The sequence below is a fragment of the Poecilia formosa genome, unplaced genomic scaffold (assembly GCF_000485575.1).
Source record: "Poecilia formosa unplaced genomic scaffold, Poecilia_formosa-5.1.2 Scaffold37, whole genome shotgun sequence".
NCBI lineage: Eukaryota > Metazoa > Chordata > Actinopteri > Cyprinodontiformes > Poeciliidae > Poecilia > Poecilia formosa.
The window spans coordinates 2,000,546-2,024,084 of record NW_006799976.1 but is presented as its reverse complement, the minus strand read 5'-3'; the positions used below and the strand labels follow the sequence as shown (position 1 = coordinate 2,024,084).

The 23,539-nt window shown below is 42.3% G+C and overlaps 1 protein-coding gene and 1 long non-coding RNA gene across 3 annotated transcripts; one reads left to right on the top strand and one right to left on the bottom strand.

Moving 5' to 3' along the window:
* The first annotated feature begins 882 nt into the window (after positions 1-882).
* pdgfra (platelet-derived growth factor receptor, alpha polypeptide) lies at positions 883-23,103 on the top strand. 2 transcript variants are annotated; one of them, XM_016670778.1, is made up of 29 exons: positions 883-1,063; positions 3,291-3,368; positions 3,458-3,730; positions 4,218-4,475; positions 5,672-5,811; positions 8,086-8,248; positions 8,667-8,859; positions 9,248-9,363; positions 9,462-9,758; positions 9,841-10,098; positions 10,215-10,339; positions 10,455-10,623; positions 10,730-10,919; positions 11,036-11,151; positions 11,272-11,398; positions 11,520-11,716; positions 12,089-12,183; positions 12,367-12,499; positions 12,762-12,866; positions 14,318-14,428; positions 14,802-14,955; positions 16,578-16,738; positions 17,039-17,148; positions 17,605-17,727; positions 17,817-17,928; positions 20,054-20,153; positions 20,315-20,420; positions 21,148-21,383; positions 22,619-23,103. In XM_016670778.1, the coding sequence occupies exons 2-29, from the start codon at positions 3,311-3,313 to the stop codon at positions 22,764-22,766; spliced, it is 4,374 nt and encodes a 1,457-aa protein (XP_016526264.1). In that variant the 5' UTR covers positions 883-1,063; positions 3,291-3,310; the 3' UTR covers positions 22,767-23,103. The 2 variants fall into 2 exon arrangements, with proteins under 2 accessions (XP_016526264.1, XP_007550752.1); XM_007550690.2 differs by lacking the exon at positions 883-1,063 and adding an exon at positions 1,257-2,229 and having other exon boundaries at positions 3,293-3,368.
* On the bottom strand, positions 6,780-16,562 carry LOC107836072 (uncharacterized). The gene is made up of 3 exons (XR_001661917.1): positions 15,946-16,562; positions 7,563-7,574; positions 6,780-6,790 (listed from the first exon to the last, which is right to left on the bottom strand). It is a non-coding gene; the product is annotated as an uncharacterized LOC107836072 (long non-coding RNA).
* Positions 23,104-23,539: the final 436 nt, after the last annotated feature.

Genomic DNA, 23,539 nt, shown 5'->3' with positions numbered 1-23,539 from the left:
GCCCCCGGGCGCCCGGGCCCTGTCCCCACACACACACACACACACACACACACACACACACACACACACACACACACACACACAATCAGCAGTCTGATAGCCCCATTCTGTGCCAATAGATAGGTGATTCACAGGGGTTCATTATTCCCCCCTTGCCCATCAGGGAAGCTCCCCACCCCGGGAGGGCGGGAGGCACAGGGGGCTTTGGGGGTCAGATTTAAGAAACTGTCCGTACTGACGGATCTAGGCAGTAAACAAGGGTCCTAATCATTAGTTCTCCGTGTTACACAAGAGGAGAGAGAAGGGGACTATTCTGATGGTTTGGCCTCTTTTGATTTAAAAAAAAGAAAAAAAGAAAAAAACTAAAAAAAAAAAAAATTGAATGAAATCAATGAGAGGGGCGAGCAGTTATATGGCGGTGTGTGAGCGCCATCTAGAACCTCACACAACTCCTGCAGAGTTTCTGTGTGATGCACAAGAACCGCGTTTCTTCGCAACTACAAGCGACAAATAGATGCATTTCTATATATATGTAAAAAAAAAAAAAAAAAAAGAAAAGAAAAGAAAGAACGGCAAGTGGTTGGTGAACCTACCTGGTCACAAAACAGTAACATTTTAAAACAACAACAACAAAACAACTTCAGACACGAGGTTTTAAAATGCAAAAGAATGTCTGTTGTGCAAAAACTGAATTTGTTCATTATTTGTATCTGCGCGTCTTTTCCTAAAGTATCTTACTTTGAAAGAAGTGCAACGCTCAGAGAGGTGGGGGTGGGGGGTGCCATTTCCTGAGAGTTATTTACTTTGAGCCAGATGATTACTTTTTTTTTTCTCGGGTGAGGGGGGTTGGACTGTAACATTGAATCAGTTACAGGTCGCTGTAGCTGGAGTGCAGTTGTGAAGGCGGCCGTGGATGCGGACAGAAGGGGCGCACATAGCGCCGGATCTCTGAGGATTATTACCGCTGCAAAAAGGGGGGACCCTCGCTGCGCCCTTTTTGGAGGGACCAATTCACTGTGGATATACTTAAAAGAAAGGAGTGAATAGAGGGGATTAGGAAAAAGGTAATTGGAAGGTCGATTAAACATTTGTTTCGTGCCCAACTCTCTTTTGCATGTTGTAGATCACTATTTATCTTTCTTTCTGTTTGCGGAATAAAGTCCGTACAGTTAGGTTTTTTTTGTTTTTTTACTTTTATTCAGCACTTTGCAAGCTGTGCGAAACTTTTGCGCAAGTGATTTGCGTTAGTTCTTTTTTTTTTTTTTGTTATCTCAGCGTCTCTTTGCGCCATATGGTCTCTCTCTACCCCCCATCCTCACATCTCCTCGGACGCCGAGCGGCGAAATGTCGCTCACTCTTCCGGATAAAGGCGCTCAGTTTCGGCTTCGCAGCTGGAGGTGTCACCTCGAAGACCGAAGGCACAATTGTGGGATGCTGCCTGGAAGTTTAATGGGAAACACGTTGGAATTTGTGCATCACCTTTTCCTCGCCTACAGAAGGGGATGCGGGAGGAATTAAAGTGGAATATGATCGCTCGCAGTGGAGAGAAATAGAGGATTTAAAAAAAAAAAGTCTGGATTTGATTCAGAATGAGAAAGGAGAGGGGCTCTGTGTCGTTTTCTCTCTTTTTTTCCCCTGTTGGAGACACGACGCATTTTTCTTTTACCCCCTACCCTGCTGTGAGACCAAACGGGTCTTTTCGTCGGATCTGATGCATTTGGACTTAGAATTAAAAAACAAAAACGTGAAAGTTCAACATTTTTTTAAGAGGACCGTATCTTTTAGACACTAGATGGAATACTCTTCTCTTTTTTTTTCTTACTCTGGGCTGACCTGTTGCACAGTTTGTCAACTTTTTGAGTCGCTTTCTGAGAGAAAGAGGGGAATAAATAAAGAGAGGGGCATGCACGGAGCTTGACTGTCTCTGCAGACTGTTTTGAGCACAATTTCGATTTTAAAAGTTCTTCACCAAACTGCGACCAAAAAAAAGAAAAGAAAAGAAAAAAGAAGAGAAAAAGTTCCCTCCACCTTTTTAGACAAGGCGTGTGCATAAAAAAAAAAAAAAAAAAAAAAACGTCAAATCGCGTTAGACATTTTGTCATCGGATTCCCACGCAGATATGTAATTTTGCGCATAGTGGATGTCCTAATTATAGAGTTGAGGAACCGCGCTGCCGATGGATTATTTAGCCTGTCTCAGCTGAGCCAGAGCGGACAATCGTTGGAAACAGTAAGATGACATGGAGGGGTTTTTTTTATTTATTTATTTTTTTTTAAGCTAATTTCTTTTCCCTTTTTTCCCAGGAAATAAGACAAGACGCTGAAAAAGATCAAACGGAGAAAAACAAGTTGCACGCTTACTATAAAAATGCCTAATTAACGAGGGAGACGTGACATAAATGATGTTTTAATGAAAAAATGCCTCTTGCTTTAAAACGTGGTCGCTGTGAAGACTGGCATAGTAAACACCGAAATGGAAATAATTGTTCCTAGAACTTAAGTCTCAGAAATTAGTAGAACTTGTAAAATAATAATAATAATAATAATAATAATAATAATAATAATAATAATAATAATAATAATAATAACAACAAGATGTCTTAATTAGCATCTTCTATGTTTGGCATGCTAGCAATAACTGTGTTCGGACTTGTTTGCGTTTAGGCAGAATCAAGAACATGTGAAGCTTTTTCAAAACAAAAGCAAACAATTATGAGAAGCGACGTGATTAGATTCGCATCGCCTCTAAAAGTTGGACTGTGTCGCCCTCTACAGACCGTGGAATGGAACTGCAGTGACCCGTGCTTAGCGTCACACAAACAAAAAAAAAAAACAGAAAACAAAAACAACTGCGGACTTTCAAAAATGTTGCTGTTAATGAGTAGATGAATAACAAAGACGGTCATTGTTAACCCATGTAGATCTAGTGGGTAAAATTATTCGATATAAATCTTGAGGAAGGATGATAATCTGTAGGTGAAGCCCAGTGGTGTCAAATTTGCTGAATTTGCTCACAATTCAGCAAATTGTGAGTTCTCCGCCTCTTGTTTAGAAATCAAAATAAATAAGTAACTACATACACGAGAAAGGTGTAAGCTTATATATTCAGTGTATCTTCTTTTGTTGGTTTGTTAGTCAGAAACAGCAGCGTTTGGGAGTCACATGTGTAGCCTCTATACATATAGCGTAATGGCATACGGTATCAATGTGCAGATGATGGTATAAAAATGCAAAAAATAAAATAAAATCCTTACAATACTTAATATAATTAGTCCGTCTTCTTGTCTTCACAGGCCTGAGCATCCACAGTCATGGATGACGTGAGGATGTACCTGGTCTGTGGTGTTGCCATTGTGTTGATGGTTTCAGGTAGACATCTATATGAGACATATAACCTTTTTTTTTTGTACTTTTTAAAATCAAAAACGTTGTCTAACATTGAGCAAACTGTCCCACAGTTACACCTGGACTGTCCGCCCCGACCATATGGCCAGCAAGAGACGAGCTGGTGGTGGAGCCCCACTCCATCATCAACATCAGCTGTACGGGCCAATCAGAAGTAGTCTGGGAAGAACCTCTGCCGGACGACGCCGTCATTTCTTCAAACGGTTTCGCCTCAACTCTCCTCATTTACAATGCGACGGTCAAGCACACCAACTATTACGGGTGCAGGCATAAAGACAAGGAGGGCGACCAAAACGATCTGGTGGAAATCTATGTCCTTGTCAAAGGTAAGGAGGGAAAAATAAATGAATGAATGTTCTTGTTCAGGCTGATGGGATAATATCACTCATCAGGATGGCTGTGCAAAGCAGGAAGACGGTCATGTTCTCAAATTAGACAATAAGAAATGCAAAAAAAAAAAAAACATAAAGATAAAATAGAGCGATATTTTTAAAATGAAAACTAATAGAAGCAAACAAAGTGAGGGAAAACAGCTGCATCACAGCAAAGTAAAGTGATTCAGCTGACACCAACAGAAAAAGTGGGAAAGGTGTGATGCAGATCTGGAGGCACAAGGCAAAAACAGATGGCGCTATTCCCATTAGCTTGACTGTTTTAACATGTGATTAAAAAAATTAAACAAATCAATCAATATACGGTGAAAAACTTCAGACTAGATCATATATGACTGATCAATTTTGTTTTTAAAAGTTGGCATAAGGAAGATAAACTTTTAATTTACAAAAGGTTACGTTCTTTCTTGTCCTTTTCTAGATCCTCAGGTCGCGTTTGTCCCAGAGAGAGCAGAAGACCTGCTCGTTCCCTATGAGGATGATTTGATCATCACATGCCGAGTGACGGCACAGACCCACGATGTGGAACTGATCCGAGTGCCCAGCGGAGAGAAGCTCCACAGGTACTACGACTACAGAGTGGGCTTCATGGGCGACCTCTCTCCTGGCCAGTACAGGTGTGAGGCCACATTTAACGACCAGACTTTCCAAAGTGACATCTACACCGTGATGAGTTTGGGTAAGTCAGAAGTAGTATTTCTTATAGTATAAAGCTGCAAAACCACTCACTTAGATGTCGTTTGTCAGCCATAGACAACATGCCATGTTCACTTTTTCTACTTGTTTCGCTATTTTGTTATTTGTCTTTTAATCAACACCTAAACAAACAATCCTCCATAAGCACAGGCCTCTGATGACATCCCAAAAGGCAACTGATCAGAATTTATTTTAATTACGTCCACTTGATTTTTTTTTTTCCTGCTATTTTGTCCCTCTTGTTGTCATGTCAAATCACTTTAAAGAAGTACTCTGTATGGCTGCAGCAAAGCATTTAAGCTACATATGAGAATACTTCATGGATTTCAGGAAAACGTGGCAACAAAAACACATTTGGAGAACCAGGACCCACTGGAATGGACAGATGTAATAATGTAGAATCCTCCGCTACCATTTTAAGACAGATGTTGATAAGAAGCATATGGTCTGGTTTGTGTGTGTCACTTAAAGATCTTGAGACAATCTCTGCTGTCATCAACTCCCTGCTTTCAGAGGGAGGGGTCATCAGATCAGACATGTAAGGTTGAACCTCCTTGCAACTCAAGTATAAGTTCCAGTTCATGTTGGGATCTGTCGAGCTGACTCGTTCTCCATCGCGTTTATTAGCGCCACCTGATCAGCTCAAGTTTTACGCATCCTGAGATGTCGCTGACTGAAACAGACAAAAAGCAAAATCAGCATTTTTTTTCTTTCCTTTTTTAGAAACGTATTTCATGGAGATCTATAATTTACCACACAGCTATGGTTTTATTACTTGTGAGAATTTGTTGCATAGCTAAAATACCACTTTATAGTACTTTAAAAAAAGATTAGAGGCTGGTTGTTAGGAAACTGCAATGAAATAACGATTAAAGAGCAGCAAGAACTCATGTCTTTGTACAGTAGCTGCTTTGTGATCTCACTGGATTAAACTTATACACATATATACACAAGTTTAGCATGTAGTGTGTGTGTGTGTATGTGTGTGTGTGCGTGTGTGTGTGTGTGTGTGTGTGTGTGTGTGCGTGCGTGCGTGGGCGTGGGTGTGTGTGTGTGGGAATGACTGAAACTCATCAGCCATTATGCCATGATAAATGTGGTCACGGTAATCAAGCTGTCACCATCTTGGTTCCTGAGATGTCGGTGCTGATAGCCTCTCTGTGGTGGTCCCTGCTGCAGAATCCACCGAGGTGAGCGACTTTGAGGTGGAAGTCAAAGCCAGCGCGGGGACGGTTCGAGTCGGGGAGCCCTTTAACGTCTCCTGTATCGGACCCTTTGGCCCAGCCTTCCACCAGCAGTGGATCCATCTAAAAACACAGGTAAGATGTCGTTCCCCCGCCCCCCCGTCTCTTTACCTCTAATTGGTCTCTTCTGAGGTCTTATCCAGAGTCCTTTGAGGTCATATTTACTTTTTTTCACACTGTTGAGATCTCAGACTCAGATCGCAACTTGCCTGTTGCGATCTAGTCCATCTTTTAGGGGGTTGCAAAGTGTTTGTTTTTGAAATATCATCTTGATTGGGACAATGTCCGTTTAAAACTTCAGCGTGCCTGTTAACCCCCGTGTCAAAGAGCCTGACAGGGAGGTTAAAGGTTCATGACGTATGGCTGAAGGAAAGGAGGCAGCTCAAAGGACGGTAAATAACAGGACAGTAAATCCTTTGAACCTGCTGACCATGGGACCGGTGGGGTGGATGTCGTTTCCACATGACAGGCGGCCAAACATCTGAGGCTTTTAAGGCATTACAAAAAGTGTTCACATCTCATGAACTTCATTCCATTTACTAAAGCTCAATGGCACTTAAGTATATATGTAGTAAGATGATATGTGATGAAGCAGTTTAATTATGAAGAAAAAGTTACAAATAAAAATCAAAAGTTGTTTTTATTAAACTTTCTGTCCATTTTCTTCAGCAAAAATAGCTCAAACTCCTTCGGTGAGTTTGAGCTATTGCTGATCTTTAATGAACAGCAATTTTCAAGGCTTAGTTAATTGAGTTAGTTTGCTACAAATAATCAAATTAAGTTCAACCAAGTAAATAAACATAAATAAATGAAGTTTGACAAACTTAATTTAATTGCATGCAACAAATTAACTCAATTGGGCTGCACAGGTGGTAGCACTGTTGCCTTGCAGCAAGAAGGTCCTGGGTTCGATTCCCGGCCTGGGGTCAATGTTCTCCCTCTTAATGCGTTCGTGTGCTCCGGCTTCGTCCCACAGTCCAAAAACATAACTTGACTCACAGGTTAATTGGTCTCTCTAAAATTCACCTGTGTGTGAGAACCTGGTTTTTATTCCCTTTGGGGACCTACTTCTGTTACATTGTGGGTTGTGGGGACCCACCTTCCTGTGGGGACAAATCCTGGTCCCCATGAGGAGAAATGCTGTTTTTGGATTAGGGATGAGGTATGTGATGCCTGTTGACCCCTGGAGATAGGCACCAGCACCCCTCCCAAGCCCACTAGGGACAAGCGTGTATGATAATAGATGGAAATGAACAATTTTCTTCTTTTTTTTTTTTACGTTGAAGCTCCATTCTCTTTTTTGTTAGTGCATTCTAACAAATGCAAGCACATTGAAGCTCCATTCCAGTACAGCTGCTGTTATCTAGCAGGCTTGTGCTCCATCCATCTTCCCTGATAAGCTTCCCTGTCCCTGCTGAAGAAAAGCATCCACACATCGCTGGGATGGTGTGTTCAGGGAGGGTGGTGGGTGGGCGGCGGTGTAGGGGGGGTGTGCAGTGTTAGTTTTCTATCACACAGCGTTTTGCATCTCAACCAGAAAGTTACTTGTTGTTCTCATCTGACCACTATACCGCCCCCTACATGTTTGTTGTACAGGTTTGTGAAGTGGGTGACTAATAGTTGTCCTGTCATCAGATTTTACCATTTCTTCACCTCTTTCAGAGATACAGTAAATATGCCTCTTTGCTGCTTCTCTGATCAGTTCATGTCTTGGTAGGTTTGGAATTGTGCTGTCTTCTTCCCCCTTTTGGATAATGGATTGAACAGCACTCTGTGACATTTTCAAAGATTGTTTTACTACTTAACCCAGCTTTGAACCCCAGAACTTTCTCCCTGACCTCTACAGCTGGATTCCTTGGTCTTCATGATGCTGTTTTTTTCTTGTCTCCGATTCTCTAACAAACCTCTGTAACCTTGCAGTTGCAGTGTGTCAAAAGTTGAAGAAGTTTAGGAGTATGAATGCCTTTACAAGCCACTGTACAAGTTGTGTTTGTGCTGCCCCACATTCTTTAATGTGCTGTATCTTCTGTGAGGGACTCCTTTAAGTCTTTTTCCAGAGATAGTGAGGCAGGGATGCAGGAGGCCTGACTCCTGGTTCTGGTCTCAGCTGCAATTACAGGCTTTTAAAAGGCTCTGAGATCCTGTTTTATCTCCTTTGGCCTCACCAGTGTTTTAGCCACCAGCCTTGTGCCGTAGCTTTAAAATGGGGGGAAAAAAACAAGCAAAAAAACTGCACAAAGTTTAAGCAGCGAAATTGTGCTATAAATCAAATAATTTTCATGTGATTACCCATTCTAATTGTGAGCAGCTTTACTAAACGTATTCTACTTTCCCCCCCGTTTCTCGCAGGCTGTAAATGCGATTCGGACGACAGAAAGTTTTCCTGACTGGATCATCTACACTCTGAGCGTCCCGCGAGCCGCCGCTCAGGACAGTGGCAGCTACGAATGCTCGGTGAGGCACAAGGCCAGTGGAAAAACCAGGGTGAGCAGCGTGGCTGTGTCTGTGTTTGGTAAGTCTCCCCCCCGGTCAGAAACATTCACCAAGTATTTTTGAACAGGGCTCTAGCTGGAGTGTAACGCCGCGTGCTCGATGTGATGATTTAGAGTCCCTAATAAATATTTGATATCCTTATCATCAGGTGAATTAGTATGTTTCACATATGTGCGCGTGGCGTGCTTAGATCTGTGTGGAAGTCATTTTCTTCTATGCAACATTAAAGCCTGAGCTCTGTTTTTACCATCAGCCAGTGTGTTTTATGGGATGGTTTCAGCAGATGTGTGTCAGGCCCTCGTTTCACTCCAGCCTTTCCTGTCCCGTTTTACTGCTCTGACACCGTATTTTTCATGCTTACTCTGTGTCTTTAGACATTTTTTGTAAATCAATCATCATCATTATTTACTAATCTTCTTCCTTTATTGTTGTTGAAGAGGGAAACTCCTTTGTCATCCTGGACCACAGAGGGATTCTACAGACGGAGTCTGTTGGCATTCTGGCAGAGACTCAGTACACCATCTATATTAATGCATACCCGGCCCCGAAAGTGTCATGGATGAAAGACGGCCAAGCGCTGTCAGAGAACTATTACATTTCTTCCAAAACTAGCCACATGGAAGGAAATCGGTGAGCTCAAAGTTTGTTTTTCTTGAACAAAGTGTACAGGAACACATGAGTTATGACTGAAATCCTTGAATTATTCTCACATTTTGCCTCCTAAAAACCACAGACTTCAATCCTGGTCTTATATGCATTAGACCAGGATTTTTATAATTGGGAAGGGGATGAGTGGAATGGGGCGCTCATTAAAGATTTATTTTGTACAAAAATACTAAATCAAAACTAGGGAGCTTTTCCCTTCACAACTATGCACTGCATTATTTTGATGTTTCTGTTTGTTGATGATTCTGGTTGTATTATAACAACATGTGAAAAGCTCAAATGTAATAAATAATTAATATTTGTCAGAAATTCTTGAAAGAACGTCTGATCAGCTCCGATGTTCTTCACACAGGTATCAGAGCATCGTTACGTTCCGGCAACCTATGGAGAAAGACAGCGGAAATTACACAATCACAGCCATAAGTGGCTCTCGCAGCGCTCACTTCTCATTTATCCTCCAAGTGACGGGTAAAACAAACAGATTGGAAAAATAAATGCTAGACACATGCATAAGTGGATAACGATTCATAAATTATGACCGAAACTCTTAACACATCCCGTTTCAGGTTCCACTAGACTTAACATCAGACCATCCTCCCCCCCTATTCTGCTACCGGACGAGGATGAGGTTGTCGTCCCTCTCCACACACCGTTCACACTGACGTGTCGTGGAGGTGTGAAGCTGATGTGGGAAACTCCGTACGACATGCTGGAGCAATCGCAGGAGGACAACAGTGGTCTTTTCGTCACCACCATTGCTGTTGACGAAGCAACACCGATGCACACCGGTTACTACGTTTGCCTCTACAATGACCACATCGCAGAGGAAACCAAGAGCAGCAGTATTTACATCTACGTACTGGGTACGGAGCGTACATTTGCTTATGTATTTTTGGTATTTGACATTTTTCTTTGGCTTAATAGACATATTTTACCCCAACCCAGATCCCGACTCTGTGTTCGTGCCAAATTACATTAACCATGTGCCGGTTGATCAAAATGAAATCGAGATTCCCTGCAGGGTATCTGATCCCAGAGCTACTGTGACACTGGTGAATGTTGACACCAACCAAACCATACCTAGTGATTATGACAGTAAAAAGGGTGCTTTGGGAATATTTCCCCCTGGAACTTATGTCTGCAAGGCCATCGTCAATGGAGTGGAGCACACCAGTGAGCAATACATCGTCTATGAATCTATAGGTGCGTGTTTTTGAGACTTGTGAATCATATCTATTTTAACTAAACTGTGACCCAAATGCTCAATGGCTCTCTGATCCCTCACAAGGCTTTTACTGGTATCAATTGCTCCATTTCAGATGTCTTGCACGTTGAGCTGTCTGCCAAAAGAACTGCTTTGCTGGTTGGAGAGACAATAACTGTCAACTGTCTGGCTCAAGGACCTTATTTACTGGAAGACAACTGGAAATACCCTGGCAAACCGGTGAGATCACAAGGCAATCTGTGAAGTCCAATGAGTTTTCCAATCATTTTTACGCGTTTTAGTTGTAAGATAGGACTGACGTAAAGGTATATGATGATCCTTTTTGGTGTGACAGGCTAATCGGGGTACCAAAACTGTACGGGAAAATAAGAACGAAGGTCGGATCCTGTACACCTTGACAATCCCACAAGCCTCAACCAAAGACAGCGGCATCTACTCCTGTTCCATTACCGCCGTAGAGTCTAGAGACACCCAGACAAAAGAAATAGCTATTCAAGTGTTTGGTATGAGTCTTCAGTATTTACTTGCGGTGAATATTTTGTTGCAGTATTTTGTCAGGTCATTTTCCGAAGTTGTTATGAGCATTGCCGATGACCACTTTTCCAACAGCCGGTGAGTTTTTGTCCATCAAGCCGGAGTTTCGGGACCACGAATCTGCTGAGCTGGATGACGTCCGGGAGTTCATTGCCACAATTTCCTCCTTTCCTGATGCCCATGTTACTTGGCTCAAGGACGGCGTCCTGCTCAGTGACCTGACTGCTGAGATCTCCACCAGTTTGAAGCAGACCAGTGAGACAAGGTTAGTCTCTGTCACTGCTCCTCTGAGGGCAAATGGAGAGCCACCACAAAATGTCTGGTGCTATTTTGAACTTTTGTGGTTTTGAGCTCACATTCTGTTGTTTTTATTTTGCACAGCTACAGAAGTATTCTCACCCTGATCCGGGTCAGGGAGGAGGACAGCGGGAACTACACCCTGCGGGTGGAGAATGGAAACCAGAGCCATGAAGTCAGCTTAAACCTGGTGGTTAAAGGTCAGGAGGAAGACTTCATCTTACTAAATCAATTGGAAATTGATGATACCAACACTTAGCCACTGTGAAGGCCTGCCTACTGTGATTGACTCAAACCTTGTATTGTTCACAACGTTGCAGTGCCTGCAGTCATTGTGGACCTCATGGACATCCACCATGGTTCCGCCACAGGACAATCTGCGGTGTGCATTACCAGGGGGCAGCCTACTCCTGTTGTGGAGTGGTTCATATGCAAGAACATCAAACAGTAAGATCCACTATTTACTCTGAAAATGAGTATATGTTTGTCTTTTTATTTTTATTTTAAAAAATATGTTCTATAGCCATAACTGGTTCAATTTACATATTCTTATGTCACTCCCTTCAAGATGCGCCAATGACTCGTCTTTTTGGGCGCCTCTACCCACCAACTCTACAGAGATCACCATGGAGTCCCACTTTGATGAGGAGAGCAACCTGGAGAGTCAGGTCATGTTTGGCCATCTGAAAAGCACTCTGGCTGTGCGATGCCTTGCCAAGAATGAAATAGGAGCTGTCAGCAGGGAGATCAAATTGGTGTCCAATGGTAAGAACACACCTACCAGTCAACTGCTTGACTTTAATCTGACTTTAGATGTTCTTTGCAGTTGCAATGGGCCTGCTAATGAACAGTGTGAAGTCTTGTCAGGGGTGCAGTAGCTGGAAGACTACATTTACTGGTCTGTGAGAAAGGACAGTTAGGGTGATTTGTGGGAGATAATTCATGGAAACCACAGATTTTAGACCATTTGGTGTAACACCCTTTAGGAGCTAGTTGTCAACACACCTTGTGGTTTGAAACGGCACCTTAAAGGGAAATTTCCATTGAAACACATGATGTATTTCATATCAACCATACATGTGATGAAGAGTGTTCAGAACGTAACATAATGCCATCCCTGGCTTTCCCTACAAACAGGCCCTCACCCTGAGCTGACGGTAGCTGCTGCTGTGCTGGTGCTCCTGGTCATTGTCATCATCTCACTCATTGTCTTGGTTGTTATCTGGAAGCAGGTACTGTCAACATCGTACTGCACAGTTTCACTCCATTCTGTCACTCATTTCCATATTTCAAGCATTCATGTGAGGTTACAAATCAGACCGAGAAACACCAGATTTAAATATAGTGCATTTGGTTTTACTGCTCTGCTTGTTAAAACGGGAAAACCGTGACTTTTTACGTCCTCTGCCTTCCAGAAACCACGGTACGAGATCCGCTGGAGGGTCATAGAGTCTGTGAGTCCAGACGGTCACGAGTACATCTATGTGGATCCCATGCAGCTTCCCTACGACTCCAGATGGGAGTTTCCCCGAGATAGACTTGTGCTTGGTGAGCCAAATGTCTTTATGATGTTCTGGAGCCCTATAGTTCCCTGTGGAGATGTTGCAACTCGTGAATCTCACTCTGCCTTTGAAGTTCGGGCTGTGATAAGATAGCTCGGGATGAGTGGTTTTCTGACAGCTGCCATTCAGTCTGACCCATAGATCAAGGGGAAATGCAACCACTACAAGAGTCACAGATGATAAAGCAGATCGTCTGTGTCTCGTTTCGCCCCGGATGACTGACCCGTGTGCCTTCCTGTAATCCTCAGGCCGGATCCTGGGCTCTGGAGCCTTCGGGAAGGTGGTTGAGGGCACTGCTTACGGACTCAGCCGCTCTCAGCCTGTTATGAAGGTGGCAGTGAAAATGCTGAAACGTAAGTCTACAAGAAGTTTTAATCCAAAAGACAGCTCACCAGTGCCACTAGAAGCCACTGTTTAGTCGCAAATAGCATGAGCTAGTTGACCAGTTTGGTCTCTTCGTCTGCTTCTTTGAGTAAATTATAGGTTTTCAGGCAATGAGGTGAAGCATGTTTACAAAGTCAGCATAAGCATCGCTGACTGCAATTTAAGCAGTTTAAAAGCTGTTGTTTGAGCCATTGGTGATAAACATGACCTGCAAATAGCTTCATTGGCTTTGTTCTCAAGGGCTGTGGTGAAAGTGTGTGCTTGTAAAAGCGTGAACTACTAATAGTGTCTTAAATTTACACAAGTAATAATATTGTGCTTTGTGTTTTCTAAACTGGTAAAACTGAAATGTTCACAAGTTGAACATTTAATTTTTCAAAACATTTTCACAGTTCTTTCTTCGTAGTTTTGTTTGGTTTAATGGGGATGAAGACTATAGTTTACTATTTAATGTAATTTGCAAAAGGCTTCACTCATGCATAATCCTTTAGCCGTAAATCCAATATGTTCATTTGTCCTCAGTGGTCACCTAGGGAACACCGTATACTTATTGCTTATAATTTAGCCTCGGTCTCACCACCCCAAACAATTTTACTGGGATTATATGTGATAAACAGCAGAAGACAAAGCAGTACATTTACTAAAAATGGAAGGTAAAGCATGGCTTTCAAAACCTTTCTGGTTACCATTTTGCTCTACTTGCTGTTGATCTCGCACATTAAATCCCAACAATAAAACTTGGGTTTGTGGAAAAAGTTTAACTGGTGTGGCCACTTTTGCAAGGGATTGTGAAAATAACCTGTTAGCAGTCTAGATGCCTTTCACTTACTTATTCACAATATACCAGCACTGAAGGTGATGTTGATTTTTTAAAGAATTATTATTGTTGTTTAGAATGTTGTGTTTTCATATAAACAGATCAAAAGCAAATATTTACAGTGATACACTGAAGATTTTACAGAAGTTTCACAGCTCTTTGCTTTTTATTTTAATTTAAAAAAAAAAACACCAGCAAGTACTCAAGTTTTCTTGCACCAAAATTGTTGTCAATACGTTTCCAGTTGTTGTGATCATTCAGAAAACATTTTATTTATTGACAGTGTATCTGTCAGTAGCACCAATCTGTCAAATTAAACCAATGCCGTTCTGTTATGTTAGTTCAAATTCTTCTTTTGAAACGGTGACATGTTTGGATTTTACTATTGTCCACACCGCTCTCACAACAAATTGCTGAAAAGATGTAGCCATAGCAACACCCTCAAAAACAGGATTGAGTGGGGACAGCAAGAGTCTCCCAAGCAAACAAAGATAAGAGTAAGGAAATTATTCTGATCAAAGAGATAGCTGGTGCATGATTTGATGAGTCGTCTGTGCGCCGACTGGGTCGTGTGATAGTCATGGCTGCTGCACCTTCTTCCAGCCACGGCTCGCTCCAGTGAGAAGCAGGCTCTGATGTCTGAGCTGAAGATCATGACTCACCTCGGACCTCATCTCAACATCGTAAACCTCCTGGGAGCGTGCACCAAGTCAGGTGATAAAAGCACACGCAAGAACAGCAGACATGTTCGTTCAAAGGCAAAGACAGGCTGCGTAGCAGTGTGTTATTGCAGTTGTCGCTTCTTTCATGCGATTTAGTCGCCACTTTACAGAGACACGCACGATTATTGCCTCGTTCACACGCACACACAGAGACACACACTCGAATTAGACCGTAGGAGACATTTACAGTGCCTAACAGCCGCAGCGGACTGACAGCTTTTGGTGGGCGTGCTATTTTAATAGGCTTTTTATGGGAAAGTAGAGGCTTGCTCTCCTGGCTGTGCTTTTAGCCTTTATGAGGCTCTGATAAGATTAGCCTGCAGACTGACGCCGGTGCACGCCTTTATCTTCCGTGCTGTTCCCAGGCCCTATCTACATTATCACCGAGTACTGCTTCCACGGCGACCTGGTCAACTATCTGCACAAAAACAGGGAGAGCTTCCTCAGCCTGAGTCCGGAGAAAAACAAGAAGGAGCTGGATATCTTTGGGATCAACCCTGCAGACGAGAACAGCAGGAGGTACGGCGGCCAGAGCAGTCCAGTGTGCTTTTTCTTCTCTCAAACGATCTTGTTTTAATCTGAGTCTAAAACAAGACTTTTAATCTTGTTTTAATTGTTGGTTGCAAAAATTAACATTGGGAGAAGACACAAAACCACGTGAAAAAGTCCTAAGCGGTAACACAATCACCATTTTCTCGGCGGTGGAGGATGCTGTCCGGCATCTTCCCCTAATCAGATCAAACCTTCCAGTGGTTTTATGTTTCAGCCTATAATGCCATTGCTGCTCAGCTACCTGTTAACTGTATCTGTGCAAACGTTCAGTGAAACATCAGCCTGTCCTCCCCTTTTTAAGGGGCATCTTGTGCTGATGGATGACTCACAGTGGCCACGCCTCAAAACACCCATAAAATGATTTAATCCTGGCCGTTACGTTCGCCTCAGCCCAGTTGTAGCATCTATTAGTTCTTTTAGTTCCTTAAACTTTTCCTCATTTATGTCATAGCACAACCACAAAGTCAAGGTATTTCATCAGGATTTTATGCGACTAAGAAACGCAAAGAACAGAATAATTGTGAAGAGGAAGAAAAAAGAATTTTTTTTTTTTTTTACAATCAACAATATGAAAAGTGTGTCTTCCAGTGACATTTGTATGCTGGATCCTTAACTCCGACTCACCTAAATAAAATCCAATACAACCAGTTGCCTTCAGGAGGCCAGAAATTGATCACCTGTGCAATAATTAATCTTATTAAAACTCCTCCTGTTCTTTGAATAAAGTACTGTTTGAGAACATAAGATAAGAGACTGCAATAAAAAGCAAAGAACACAGCAGACAGGTCAGTGATAAAGTTTTGAAGAAGTCTGAAACAGTCCTCCAATCCCTCACCGTAAAATGGAAAGGTTTTTGTACGACTACCAAGATGTTGTCATCCACCATGGATAGCATTTATCAGAAAAGCATCCAAGAGCCTCCCAGGAGCTAGAAAGGTACTCTTACTTGTTGGCTACGCCTTCCAAACATCTTTTGTTTTTTTAGGAATAAGGAAGGCGGCAATGAGAAAGGAATAAGAACTCCTGTTTGCAGCCATGTAGGTTCTTTTGGTTAAAACAAACATGTTTTATTTCATTAGTGAAATGAAATAAAACAGAACTTTTTGACTACATGGAAAACAGCTGGCATCAAAATAACCAATGACCACACCGGAGATGACTTCATCACGCTAGGCAGGGGTAGGGAAGCTGAAAAGAGTTGAAGGGAGATAAATCACGGTAGAAAACATGTTAGAAGAGGCTGCAGTGGAGGTTCGCCTTCCAGCAGGAAGACATGCAGAGCGTGGAATCAGAGCTACAACCTAATGGCTTACATCAAAACTATTTTATTGCTTAAAATGATCCAACATCTCTGGAAACAAACCGATGTTCACAGATGCTCTCCACCCAGTCTGACTGAGCTTGAAGTATTTAGCAAAGATTAATGAGAAAAAAACAACAACTTCCATGCAAAACATTTTTGGTGACATTTATCACACGAAATTTAGCTTTAGCATAATAAATGGTAAAAAAACAAAACAAAACACAAAAAACACATTCTCTCAGTTCGCTGCCATCAGCATCTCTTCCTCTCTCGTCTCTGCTCCCAGTTACGTGATCCTGTCCTTCGAGTGTAAAGGAGACTACATGGACATGAAGCAGGCGGACAACACCCAGTATGTGCCCATGCTGGAGATGAGCACAACCTCCAAGTACTCTGACATCCAGGGATCTAACTACGACCACCCTCCTTCGCAGAAAGACTCAGGCGGTGTGTACGCAGCTCCACTCTGTCTCTCTCTTTCTGTCTCTTTCTGTCCTCAGAGTTATTGGCTTTCGCTCGCTGGGCCTTGGTGTTGTGTTTGAGTCATTGTTGGTTAAACGGGGTACACCCTTGTCAGAATTTAGGCCTGGCAGTGGCCTGTAATTACCCGGAGAAGATAATTGTAGCGCACACATAATAATGCCCAGTTTGAGGCTGCCATTAAAAGCCAGGTCTAAGAAAAGTCGGCTATATTTACGACTGAACATTTACTCACTGGTATCCTGATGGTGTGTTTTTCCCGACCAGAATCCGACAACCTGCTGTCAGACGACATGAGCGAAGGCCTCACGACCACCGACCTGCTCAGCTTCACCTACCAGGTGGCCAAAGGGATGGAGTTTCTCGCGTCCAAAAACGTACGTCTGAAGAAAGCCGGTGCTCTGATTCCCAAGGCTATAAACAGAATTTTGCAGATTTTGCTTTATGCTCCATAAGACGAAGTGCCCAGGGAGGCGTATGATAAGCAGGCCCATAAAGGTTGCCGAAGCCGCTCAGGAGAGAGGCCAGACGCCGAATATAGCAGCAGCGAAGCTAGAGCTAGAATTACCAGGCCGAGCCGCGCTGCAGCCAGAAACTATTCACCCAACTTCATAGTTATTATCCCTAAATATCCCAGCGGTCATGGCCATCTCTACCAACCAGCCTGTTTACGCGACGTTTATGCTTCATAAAGCAAAATGAAACAGTATTAAAAATGACCTTGGCTGAAAGAGCGACACAGGAATAGTCTGCGGCTGTGGGAGCCGAATGTGCTGGAGCAAACGGATGACAGCGACTCCTTCACGCTGCTAATCGACGTCTGTTTTTGACAGTGCGTGCATCGGGACCTTGCAGCCAGGAACGTCCTTCTCTCTCAGGGCAAGATTGTTAAGATCTGTGACTTTGGGCTGGCCAGAGACATCATGCATGACAACAACTACGTCTCCAAAGGAAGCGTGAGTGTCAGCTCAGACATGAACTTCTAGCTAAGCCACTCAGCGGTTTAATGATACTAATTCCTTTCATTACATCTCTTTCATAATAGACCTTTTTGCCGGTGAAGTGGATGGCCCCGGAAAGTATTTTCGACAACCTGTACACCAGTCTTAGCGACGTTTGGTCATATGGCATCCTGCTCTGGGAAATATTCACCCTGGGTAAGTTTTTAAAATGACTTCAGTTCATAAATTCATAAATTAGTTGATGTAGTGATAAATATGAAAAGGTGCTACAGTGTGGTTCATATTGAACACCCGCATAGAAATCCCCAAAGCCGGGTGGATTTTTTAAATGACTCCTTAAAAAAATCTGGCTGCCACTCAATATTAGCCATAAGACATTAATGATACAAATGGTTTTCACTGCGATGTTAAAAAGGATGACGGAGAATTATAGAAAAACCTTAAAATAAAATAACTTCCTTGGTGTTTTTTTAAGTGTTCAAAGTAGATGATCTTTGAGGCTGAATCTACATGCTAGCTAGTAGGTAAAGACCAAAGTGGACTTTTACCATTTTAAAACGAATCCAATCTAATAAAATAAAAAATAAAAAAAACAAACACATTCATATTATTATTTTAAATTAAGTAGACATTTTAAGTTAACCCTTGTGTCTACAAATGGGGTCCAACCGACCCCACACACGTAAAACTTGTGTCATTTGCCTCAGTCCTCGCACGCACAAGGGTTAAGCAAAAACAATCAATGTACATTCATGTATTCAGTATGTAAATGAGCTAAATTAGGCATATTTCTGACCAATTCTGATAGTGACAAAGTAAATCAAACATAATCCTGTGTGTGTGTTGAATTGGCATCAACGTGTGTCAGTAGAGCGTCGATGCGGTGGCTTGAGATGAATTTGTGACAGTCGGCTACAAAGCATTAAACCATCATCGCATTTTCATTGGGTGTTTGTTAAAGAAGAAGGTGGAGCACATTTACAAAGCAGCTGGAGGTAGAAGGTGTTGTCCGTTCTGAAACGCAGTGAAAACGGAATAGGAAAGTAATACGATGTAGAGAGAAATAATATGGTAGTAAACACTTTTATTGACTTTTCCGACACTTAGTCCATGTGTTCATGATTCACAGAGGGATTATTGATGGTGCAAAACCTACCTCTATTTTCCATTAAACATTTATCAGCTTCTGTGTAAAAACTGCAAAATGGAAACTCAATGACAGCTGAAAAGCTAGTAAAAAAATGTAAAAATAATTTGCAAAAACCGTCATGATGAATTTGAGTTTATAGCAGTGTTGGTCCCTCTAAGACTAGCTGTTAGCTTCGGTTCAACCTTCGGTTTTAGTGTGATGTGGATTCACACTAAAAAACAAGTCACTAAGTGAGTTAGCAACTGCTTGTAATAAAGTAAAAGTTTATGATCTTTTAACATAACCTACTTAAAAAAATGTTTTTAATTAACAAAGAGCTCTTCGTTGTAGAAATATTGCCTTTATTACTTATTTGCACAGACGTTTAAAGCACTCTACACGTTTATTGGCACTTGCAAAAAAACGTTTGCAGGTTTTGTTTTAAGAAAATTTGCACCTATGATTCAGTTACATTAAGTAAGCTAGAAAATGAATATTTCAGTGGCCCATATTTGGCACACTTAACATTACTTCTATAAAATATTGGTAAATTCAATGCTTTTAAATATGTGCTTACATTTTGTATCCAATTTTCATGGTTTGCTAATCAGACATTAAAAAGTTATTGTTAAACAAGCTGCTCCAGGATCCTCTTGTGCTACGCAGAACTGGGATAAACTATTAATGTTTTCCCTGGTTATAAATACGATATGACAAAGAATGCAACGTGTGGTTACTCTACAAAAAAAAAAGAAAATAAGGACAAGAAAACATTTTTATTTCAAGCCAATGTATGCTGATCATTCATTAATCATGAAATTGCATCAAGAAAATAATACTCATATCTCCAGTCAGAGGAGCAACTAAGAAGGTCAGGATAATTTCAACTTTGACAAAACAGAATAAAAAAAAAAAACAAAACAACTGGACACAAACTGAAGTTTATTTTGCCAATCTGAAGAGTGAGCAGGTTGCCAAGGAAGGTTAAAATATAAAAATGAAGAACTACAAAGCTCAGTGTCAGAGAATATTTGCCTTAGATTATGTTCCTGCAGATAAAGAGGAGTTATTTTAAGGTGCTATATATGACCCGCATCGATCAAAGTTTTACTACGTGCAATAAAGTGAGAAAAAGCTACTTGACGACAGCAGCCGGCTCTCAGTCATAAATAACCGTCTCTTTGTGTGAAGGTGGCACTCCGTACCCGGGGATGGTGGTGGACTCCAGCTTCTACAACAAGATCAAGAGCGGATATAGGATGTCAAAACCTGAGCACGCGCCGCAAGACGTGTACGTGACCTCACGTTGTAGGCAATGCCGTACCTGTCGAAATCTCCCCGACGTCACGCCAAACGACGTCATTTCTGAGAGCTCTAGTGTGCCAACGACTGAAATTACAAGGCTTGGGTTGTGCTGTCCTTTTTCAGCAATGTTGTGTGCACCTTTTTCAGGTACGAGATGATGATGAAGTGCTGGAACACAGAGCCAGAAAAGAGGCCTTCCTTCATGGGTCTGAGTGAAAATGTGGCGTCTCTTCTGCCCTCCAGCTACAAGAGGGTGAGCGTTCCCATCTCTTCCCGTCTCAGTTGCTCTCTGTGTCTGGAACACCTGCTTCGCATGTTTTACCACCACTCATTACTGACCGACACGTTCCGCCCCCCCGTCTTAGTTGTTTTCATTCTTGGGTCGTTTTACTGGTCTTGTCGCCAAGTATTTGCTGAGCAAAATACAAGTTCAGAGTCCTTTCTCCCCTCCCCCTGTTAAAGCTGCTGGGTAGTTTAAAAGCCAGTCCACATCCTCTGTGAGAGCACTGGGAGGGTTCCTGGAGGCTCTCTCCCTCCATCTGTGTAAAAGTGATTAGAGCCTTAATGCTGCAGCTGGATGGTCATAGTGGCTGGCCTCAGTCTGGGTAATGACACAGCCTCGGTTCTCGCCTCCACCACCCAGCCTTAATTAGACTTCCACGCCACATATTGTGCGTCAGAACAGCTTTGCCCCTGTCCTACTCCCAGTTTTAATGGCCACCAGTTCAGGAGCAACCAGGCCTTTTGCACGTTTGGTTTGGCGGGGATGTTTGTGATTTCCAGCTCGGGTCACACCATCCAGCTGATGACAAAATCCTCACACACCAATCCTTCTCTCTCTACAGAGACGTATTTTCTGTTGACGTCTGCACACCCCGATGACTACGTTCCGTCCGCATTTAATCTTTGCAGCACGAGACGTTTAACAAGTGTCTATTTTAGAGCAGCTTCTTAAATCCACATGCTGTTCTCTTATGCAGCACTATGAGAAGGTGAACCACGATTTTTTGAAGAGCGACCATCCCGCCGTTACCCGAGTCTGCATCGAGACGGACGCGGACTACGTCGACATTCCCTACAAGAATCAGGGGAAGCTAAAGGACAGGGAAAGTGGCTTCGACGAGCAGCGGTTGAGCTCCGACAGCGGCTACATCATCCCACTCCCTGACCTGGACCCTATATCTGATGATGACTACGGAAAGAGGAACAGACACAGGTATGCAGTCATTAATTTGTTATCTGCAAATGCAGTGCATTGCGAAATGACTCTTATCTTGTGAACTTTTTCACATTTTCTGACTTTATAGCAACATGTTGGTCTGTTATAGAAAAGTCCAATAACCCTGAGATCCAAAGCTCATTTTAGACAATCACCAACAGGCAATATGACATCCCATAAACATGGTTTTTATGGAAAAGTGGCCAGAGGACAGTACTTATTTTAAAAAATCCCAGAAGGCCAAGCAAGACATGGAAACGGTTTGAATGAACTGAGCTTTGGGTAATCAATGAAGAAAACCTCTGAACAATGCGTTTCCATTGACCACATGATTGCACAATTTGACAGTTTGAAAATGAATTTGCTTGTTAGAAACATGCAAATTTATTTTTCAATGAAAAGTTGAAGACGGTTTTAGCATCACACAAGTCACATGATCAACTACTGGATGTTGCCAGAGGCGCAACCCATGAAGAAGACGACAGGAAGAAGTTGGGAGGATGACGGCGCTGCATGCTTTTTAAGGATTTATCACCTAAACAAACTTATTCACGTGCGATTTTAATTGCGTATTTTATTTAATTGATACAACACAATTGCAAAATTGTGTTTTCTGGACCTAAGCGGAATATCAACACAGTTTTGGTCAGATTTGTAATGGAAACGCAGCTACTGCTACCTGCAAACCGACAGTATTTTTGGAAATTGGTTGGGGAAAAATCAATTGGGGAAAAAGACAACACCATCAAGACACAGAGAGTCAGCTGTAGATGACATGTCAGGCCACTATATGCATGCAGTTTCACTCTGAGACCTGGTTTCAAAAAGTGTCAGTGTGAGAGACTCCGGTCACTGCTGTTGTGTGTACGTACACGACGCCAACGGATCACAACAAAAACGTTACTTTTTAACTGAAGAGCAGGTTTGTGTAAACGGGCCACATCCTGAATTACAATCCAGTAGTTTGAATCAGTTCATCATAATGTTTATTAACAGTCCTGTGAAAGTCTACACCTTAAATCCAATTATTACTAAATAATTTTCAATAATCGGTTGAATGATCCCGGTCAACAGAGGCTTTCCATCTAATCTGAGCTTGACGTGTGTTAGAAAGAAGAACGGGCCAAAATTAGGTCACTTTAAATAAAAATAGTTTTGCTGTAGTTCTGTGACAAAGAAAAACAAACAAAAGAAAAAAACTAACAACGATGTGTTATTCTCTCCCTGTGTAGCTCTCAAACGTCTGAGGAGAGCGCCATTGAGACTGGCTCAAGTAGCTCCACCTACGCTAAGCGCGAGGGCGAGACCCTGGAGGACATCACGCTGTTGGACGAGATGTGTCTGGACTGTAGCGACCTGGTCGAGGACAGCTTTCTGTGACAGCTGCCCAGCCTCAGCAGGAGTGGCATGAGGCAGAGCTGCAAGGACAATGGGACACTAGAGTGGGACCTGTAAATCAGCCAAAGACTCTGGCCATGACACTCCTTCCGCAAGGACAGAACAAAACCACTTCGCAGTCTCGGAGAGTCCGAGGTGACGTAAGGTACGCCCATCCCTACTCCGTGGACGACGACTCTTTCTTTTGTTTTGGCAACGGAGATGGGGATGAGCAATAAAGAAAGAGTGACTGAAAGAACGGATTCCAAGAGGGAGCGAGTCTTGGTGTTGGACCTATCCAGATCAAAATCAGAAAAAAAAAACATCTTCCATTTGAAAAGCTTTATTGTGTTGGGCATTCTTTTACCTGCAGTTTAAGCAAGAAGGAACAAATCGAACGTGTTGGTCAGAAACTTTGCATAACTCCTACAACATACCACTACAAATGCACTATTGTTACTATACGACTCCAATACCAGGAACTGTATTATGAAGAAGTAGGAACTGTTACAAGGAAGCACCTGATGCTGGCACAATCAGTAGCAATACTTTGAGATAAAGCACAACGTTTGGACTGAGTGCGTCTTTTTTTCCCCCTCTCTCTCTGTGACTATATAATGTTCTCAAATAGCTAAGTATGTGCAGTAGTTCAAATTTATTTTTTTACGTCATCAGTATAAGAACATGTATTGTTGTGAAACCAATAGTTAGCAACGGATCGTAGCTGTCTGAGTGGATGCGAGAAGAGCTTTTGAGTTGCATTAGTCTTTGCATAG

Excerpts from the sequence above, each read along its gene's own strand:
- pdgfra (XM_016670778.1), top strand. The coding sequence starts at position 3,311 with ATGGATGACGTGAGGATGTACCTGGTCTGTGGTGTTGCCATTGTGTTG. Across the intron at positions 3,731-4,217 it reads AATCTATGTCCTTGTCAAAG|ATCCTCAGGTCGCGTTTGTC; the intron begins GTAAGGAGGGAA and ends GTCCTTTTCTAG. Across the intron at positions 11,152-11,271 it reads CTTAAACCTGGTGGTTAAAG|TGCCTGCAGTCATTGTGGAC; the intron begins GTCAGGAGGAAG and ends ACAACGTTGCAG.